General features: G+C 40.7%; 1 protein-coding gene across 2 annotated transcripts in view; it reads left to right on the plus strand.

Moving 5' to 3' along the window:
* ube2f (ubiquitin-conjugating enzyme E2F (putative)) overlaps window positions 1-2,561 on the plus strand; it is a 40,445-nt gene extending 37,884 nt beyond the window's left edge. For both annotated transcript variants that reach the window (XM_070838678.1, XM_070838679.1), the window contains exon 10: window positions 1,367-2,561. In XM_070838678.1, the coding sequence (XP_070694779.1) occupies window positions 1,367-1,417 (51 nt within the window). In that variant the 3' untranslated portion in view covers window positions 1,418-2,561. The remainder of the gene's footprint in view (window positions 1-1,366) is intronic.
* The last annotated feature ends 5,292 nt before the right edge of the window (window positions 2,562-7,853 follow it).

The following is a 7,853-nucleotide window of genomic DNA, read 5'->3' on the forward strand; positions in this document are numbered from 1 at the left end:
ATGGATGGTGGGTGGGTGGGGGTGGAACAAAGCCAAGCACAACCAGGAAGGGTACGATCAAGACGAGAGAAAAACATGAAAAGGGGAGGAGAGGGCACACATGACCAGAAGGGAAAGTCAAGTCAAGTGACATACATCATAAATAAGGTGTAATGTGGTTCAACTCTCACACACTATTTTCAGTCATTGACTGAATATTTCCTCTCCAATGATACCTTTAAAACCCGTCTAAAGACCCATGTCTTTCCCTCAGCTTTCTAATTCACCTCATGAAGAAATGCCTGACCAGACTCTGACTTTTATTTGTTGTTTGTGCGTTGCTGTTTGGGTTATGATTTTATCAAGATGTTCTATTTTAGTTTTCTGTTTCTGGTCAATTGTACTCACCAATCAAAAAATCCCATCATTTATTGTTTGTGTAAAGCACTTTGGTAAGTGTTTTTCATTTTTAAGTTTGCTCTACAGATAAACTGAATTGATCTGTTGTATGTCTGGTAGTGTGAAAGTTCACTGAGAGAAACAAAAACCAGAGTCAGATTTGTTTTATGTGTTCACATGTTTGGCCAATAAAGCTGATTCTGATAGAAGGCAAAGTTGTAGCCATGACAGGAGACGGTGCCTCCAACATGGATGCTGCTGCAAAAAAAGCTACACATTCTACAAACGCACACGCATCGTTAGCACAAACGATCTCTATAATCGGAGCAGTTTAAAGGAGTATCCAGTACTGACTATCCAAGTCGGTATTCCAGCAAATGCATGTGTCCAATGTGATGAAATTCCTTCAAGGTGTTCCTGAAATATTTACCTTCACAACAATAAGATGGACAGACAGACAACCTGAAAACAAGATGCCTCTGACCACACCTGTCCCATCTTAAAATCCATGATGATGGATGGATGGAAATGATGTGAGACACAGAGCGCAATGCTTCGTACTTGTGTCTAGAGATATTTTTGAGTGTTTGAAACAAGTAATTTCTGGTTAAATCAACTCTGTAATTCTCCCTAAACCAACTGAGATCATGCCAAATGCTAGAAGCAATGTTTTCACTTTGACAATAACCAAATACAATTACAGATGCACTTGGTATTGTTCCCAACACTGACCTTGATTTATGTGTTTAATTTTTTACACCAACATGTATTTACATTTGTGGCCCCAATTTGTGTCACATCATTTCAGATCAGTTCAGCAAGTTGGATAAGATATTACCTAAGCGGTATTTTTTTACATAGTGGATCGTGATTTTCTTCCAACTGCTTGCCCTCTTTAAATATTTTGATGTCTGGCTCCTCCATCTAACTCTCACACTCTCCTCCATCTAACTCTCACACTCTCCCTTGTCCCCTGTCTCCAATCCAGGAGGATTTTCGGAGTAAGGTTCAAGATTACATCAAGCACTACGCCAGATGATAGAAGCAGCGGCTACCTACGTCAGCCTGCACCAACCAACCAAACTGCTCTACCTTGCCTCTGCTTATCTTGGCCAACTCCCCACGTGTGTGAATCAACAGCTGACTCTTTGACTCTTACCACCCTCCACCCCCCCTCGACACCACAGCCCTGCTCATGCCCTGCTCTTCACCGGATTGCAATAAACTCCACAATGCGGGAACGAATTTAAAAAAAAAAAAGAAAAAAATAGGTGAAAGACCATGTGTTGAAGGGGAACGGCTTGCATAGAAAAGAAAAATATGCTTTAATTATCGTAAACAATTGAGTGTTACAATGACCACAATGTCTGTTCATTGTGGCAAGATCACTGAATGGCGACGTGACGCCGAGATGTTCCTGAGCTTGTCGGAAACGAGCCATGGCAACAAGCGGCGACGGATTAGTAGATGGTTCAAAAAACAATTCAAAGGAAGTTTGCATTTAGTTATTTAAAAAATTTGCTGAATCAAGAGAAAGAATATCTGTTACTATCAGTTCTCTGTTCCAGTGCCTGCCATGTTTGTCGCTACAGAGAAAATGCATGTGAGTTTACACTCATACACACACACACACACACACACACACACACAGTGTCCCATCCTGTAGTAAAATACATACACAGGTGTCTGTACACTCATCTATTACACACACACACACACACACACACACACACACTCTCAAGCCTACAGTCCCCACTAGACAGCATGTGAATGACCACATTGTCCCGTTCTGTTGTCATTCTCCTTGCATGTACACACACACACACACACACACAGAAAGACTAAACTCCCATACAGACCTTGTGTGCGTTTTCAGCTGATGTCGGACTACTAAAACCACAGCCAAATGTATTGTACTGTTTTCATCTTCACCTCCTCTCTGTGCCCCTGCTCCTCCTCTCATCATTGCCCTTTCTTGTCCTTCCTCCATCTGTCTCTGTGTTTCACAAACAAACAAACACACACACACACACACACACACAACCACATGTACCGTTTCCCATTGAGTGTAAAGAGGTTTATTCAGACATTCATTACAGTGCAATCAGAAAGTACTGTGACACATTTTCTGCGTTGGCTCTGTATTTATGCACAGTTGATTTAAAATGAAACAATGACAACAACTTTAAAGGAGCAATGTAGATTTAATTTGACTCCATAAAAAAATAAACAGTGCAGTAATTGTAGCTGTTTTTCTACACAGTGCCCCAGGTTTGATGGATTGAATTAAAGTGTCGCTCATAGTGACAAACCAACAAAGAATAATCACCAGATGTTACACCTCCCCACTAATTTACAGAGGTTTTTATTGAGTTTCAGGTCTTCGTTTAGCTGTCTGTGCTCACAACACTATTGTTCTGGTTCATTCTCATGCTGGTGAACACAGTGAAGCTTTTAGCAGTGAAAGAGGCAGGTATTGACCTCTGGAGTTGGCGAGCAAAAATGGAGCTAAAAGAGAGTGAACATTTGCAAGGTGTCCATAAACATCTCTGAAGTGTTGAAAATGTCGCTCTGTAACTGCTTGATGCGTAAATAAGCAACAGTTTTTTAACAAGTTCTTCATATCAACTTAAAAGGTGATGATGTTTCAGTGTTCACAACTTTTTGCTGCTCCTGAATGGTCCTTAATATTAGTTACAGCTGTTTCAGATAAAGACATCATGAATATTTTCTTTCAAATGTTTTGCAATCGAATATTGGCTGAAGACGGCAGACGTCTTCATTTTTTGTTTCCAGTGCTTTTACCTTCAGTCTGGTCTTCAAGTGACCATAAAAGATTCCTTGGTCTGTATGATCAGGATCATTAGGTAGAAAAGGACCTACGGATTCTTACACTGTTCATCCAACATTGATGTCAACACCTTTAAAGACCCTTAAAGCTGAAAGTCAACACTTTAACCTCAGAGTCATTGTTTCATTTCATTTTCAGGTGCCGCAGTGCAGAATAAAAGACATTTTACTTTCTCACGACTTGATGACTGCGTTGTACGCCATTCGCCCCAAGCTAACATGTAGAGTGCGTCTTTCTAGAAGGACAGTGCTCCGTTCACTCCTCCTCTTTTTGTGTGTATGGACTGTTTGCTTTCACTGTCTGGATGTGTTCGGAGGGCTCCACAGCAGAAGTTCATTAAAGCTGTTGGATAGCAAGGTAGCGACTAACACATCGGTGTGTGAGCTTAATAGCTACCTGCTAACTTACAAATAAGCAAGCTTACAATTAAGGGGTTGAAAGATGTTGGAAGATTGCTCACTCAGTCAGCTCACTCGACAGCCATTGGATTAGCTTGCACACTGCTTGTTAGCTAGTGAACGAGCAGCATAGGTGCTGTTATTCCACCGCTGAGTTGACTACAGCAGATAATGTGATTCTGAGCGAACCAGAAAACATGAGTGTGTCTTTATGAACTTCTGCCATTGTGGATTTTTGCCATCAACTGCAAACTCATTGTGTGTGTGTGTGTGTGTGTGTGTGTGTGTGTGTGTGTGTGTGTGTGCAGACACAGAGAGAAAGAGGAATGTTCACTCAGTTAACCAGCGAGGGTATGTCCGTGTGTGTGTTTTGCTCAGCTCTGGTTAGCATTGTGCCTCCAATTTGAGTCGTATCTCTGAACGTCAAGACCGTCATCACTCCATTCAGTTTTGTGTTCCCACGTCTGCATGAGGCAAAGTCCATGTGATCTGCCAGCGGTGCATTTTACTAAGGATGTCAGGAATGTAGCTGAAATAGATTGAAATTTTATGTTGCAGGGGCGTGTGTGTGTATGTAAAGACTGAAATTTTGTGCTTGTTGAGTGTGTGTGTGTGTGTGTGTGTATGTATGTGAGTGCACATGTGCGGGCAGTTACAGTATGACGTGTTGATGATGTGACTTGTTAGCATGCTCTGGTTTCCTCTTTTGTTATTCTGGCCCAGGATTCAGCGGCTCAAATGATTACTGTTTTCCTAGTGAACGTGAATGGAACAACAGACAACACTGGCTTCTGCCAAAATAAAGGACTAGGACAAATGGCGGGTCCATGAAACCAAATGTGAATGTTGGCGTTCCATGGCGTTTTCCAGCATGGTGTTGGTCCACTCAAACAGTGAAGGCTAATCTAACTGCCTATTAATATGAAGCCACCGCGTGCGATCGCAGAAACAGTTAATTGTCATGGTTGTAGTTTCCTCCAGGATAGAATAGCCCAACACTCTGTACTTAATCTTAGCCTTACTTATACTCTGACTTTAGTTTCCTGTTGGACACCTCGTCTCAGGTCCTTTAGTTTGGCAGTTAGCAGTGTTTTTTTTTCCCAGGATGTTATTGGGAAATATCTCTGCTCGGGTTGACTCCTTCTTTGGGCCAGGGGAGAAGATTAACGATCAGTTCTTCTTCAAATCCTCAACCTTTTCTTTCTCAGATTGTATATCCATTTTTTAAGATATATTAAAGAGAATATAAATAAAAGTAATGCGTCCTGTGTTTTTTTTCACTAATGTTATTACGCTTGACAGTCATCATTGCAAGGTATACATTAAGATATATTTTATACAGTTTTTTAATTAATTATCAGTTATTTTTATAATGTTTTCAAAGTATTGTTTTCACAGGGTAACAGTCCAAACCCTGAAGATGTCCTGCAGGACTCTGGAGGATGAGGAGCATCAGCGGCATGGATTCATGGATCCATTCTGCAATGGACAAACTACTAGCACTGGACACTCTTATTGTTGACGAAGCTAAGAGGCATAAATAATACATTTACACTAAACTTCATATTCTAGTTTGATGTGACCCTTTCATTGAGGTTAAAGGGTCATTCTGGACATTTGAAAGAGTGGTTTGACAAAAATCTGAAAAACTGGAAAAGCTTGAAATTTTCGCTGGATCTTTTAGCCGTATTTCATGGCCTTCATGAGCAGCAGGAGTTGCTCAGCTATCACATGACCAAAGTTCCACACTAGTTGACAATTGAACCATCTCCATGACAACTGAGCAACTGAAGAAAGCACACACAGGATGCCAACATCTGCCAGTCACCCACACAGCCCATCATTACACCTGGGTTTGGAGGAAGCACAGTCATACTGTGCTTTCGCCCTGTAGGTACACTAATTTATGAATGTCCTCTGTCTCTCTTTCTGTGTGTGTGTGTGATGGCAGCTGACAGCCATTGCCAGATAATGAGATGGTTGAATGCTATATCAGAATCAGAATCAGAATCAGAATCAGAATCAGAATTACTTTAATAATCCCCAGGGGGGATTCCTAAAAGTATATATATATATATATATATGTATATATATATATAATATACACTACTCACAAAAAGTTAGGGATATTCGACTTTCAGGTGAAATATATGGAAAATGTAAAAAGTGAATGCTGCAGTGATATTGTATCATGAAAGTAGGGCATTTAAGTAGAAGCATGCACTGGTAATTTCTTCATCTTAAACAATTTATTTGAAGAAAATCTAACAACAGTGGTAGGTATACCACAACAAAAATTTTTCGGTGTCTCAATAAATTGGGATGTGGCCAAAGGACGTCCACTCCTCTCCTTTCTGTGACTCTTCCAGTCTCTGTATCACTGTTACAACCTCCTGATGACACTCTGTGACCCTCTAAGCTCAGTGAGCACCTCCGTCTGAGGACTTCCTGTTTGAAGCCTCGCAATGGCGAGATGCTGCTGATCAATTGTTAGGTGTCGTCTTGGTCTTGTGATGTCAGAATGTGAACAGCATGATGAGGAGGACTGTTTAAATACCAATTCTAACTGAAGCAGGAAATGTATTGGTCGATTCATGGATCAAACCTGTTGTGAATTTTGCTGTTAAGCTTCTTGTTAGAGAACAGCAACTTGTGCAAAAAGTACTGAAACACTGAACAGTTGGACATGTGCATTCAAAAGTTTAGAGAAGGTCACATTAAGTTCACCTGGAAAGGTTAGAATGCATTTTAGGTTCATCCTGAAATTTCACCTGAAAGCTGAATATCCCTAACTTTTTGTGAGTAGTGTATATACATATATATATATATATATATATATATATATATATAAAACTCACATTTCTGCAGTTCATAGGATGCCCTGGTTTCAACACACTGACCTACTGAGCCAAAAATATTTTCTGAATCCTCTTTATTAGCCTCGATTACCTTAAAGTACACATATGGAAGTCCGCTTCCATAAACAGCCTCGGGGAGGAGGTGGGAAAAATGAAGAGCAGCAGAAATTGTGTCCCTGCAGAGTTCCTGTTGACAGCACACCTGCTAGCCACATTAAGGAAGAGATTAATGGGTTTAAATGCGGGTCATTTGTCACATAAATTGATGGCAGCCAACGCTGCTGTAACCTGGCAGCTGATTTTAATTGGTAAAAGAGGATAATGTCGACGCTGCAATCTAAATAAGTGTTTTTGTTGCAAATTTAATCCCATGGCAGCTGTAAAATGTGTTTTCCTGGGGACGAGAGTTTGAAGACAGACATCCTTTTTTAAGATAATACAGTACAATAACCACAAGTTTAACATATTTCACTGTAAATGGGCAGATTATTGCGTTACTGTAAAAGTTGACTTTAATTGAATAAAACAGCCCAGATTTTCTGGAGTTGCAGGCTGAGGCCTTGTAAATCGGTGTAATTGCCTTTCACTCCTTACTGGCCTACTCATCTCCTGAGTCATTTCCTCTTATAATCTCATGGGCCGATCATAGGGAAGCAATTAATGTTGGCAATCTATGTTCATGGTATCTTTGCTATGCTTCATTAAGGCTGAGAGCACATGGTCCATTTTTATTTTCATGCAGGCCATTGAAAGAATGATGTCAATATCAAAATGCAAAAACAATTATCTTTTTCTTTCGAGTGGATTCAGATGTATTTGCGAGAGCTATCCATGTAACGTCCATATACCCATATTTACAACTCACACAAGTATTCATTTCAGAAAAGTAGGAGTCAGCTCTTTTGTAAACACTGTACTTTATTTTGAAATGACAGCAGTTCTCATTCCTAATTCCACTAGGTGTGCATATAGTGAATCAAATTGCCCCTTAACAACTTTAAGAAGATCTTTGTTATAGTAAGACAAAGAAATGAGCTTGAAATAGTCTGTGCTAGAGCCCTGGTGCTCGAATCAACAGCCTTACCTCCACTTTCTTGCCCCTCGGCGGACACCGTAGATTCCTTTGCGCTCGCCTGTCCCAGCTGGAGCCCCATCCGTCGTACCTCCACACAGCTCGTCCCATTTAACTCCAATCATGCCAACTGCATCTGGCACAGCTTCAAAAACATCCTCACCCGTCGTGGTGCTCTTTAGCCTGCTAACATCAAGCAGCTCCTCTGTAATGCAGAAGTGATCGTCATTAGTTATTAGCTGTGCTCTCATCACGCACCGCGTCTGAAACTTTCTACACTCACTTGCTCTCTTACG

The sequence above is a fragment of the Pempheris klunzingeri genome, chromosome 10, assembly GCF_042242105.1.
Source record: "Pempheris klunzingeri isolate RE-2024b chromosome 10, fPemKlu1.hap1, whole genome shotgun sequence".
Taxonomy (NCBI): Eukaryota; Metazoa; Chordata; class Actinopteri; order Acropomatiformes; family Pempheridae; genus Pempheris; species Pempheris klunzingeri.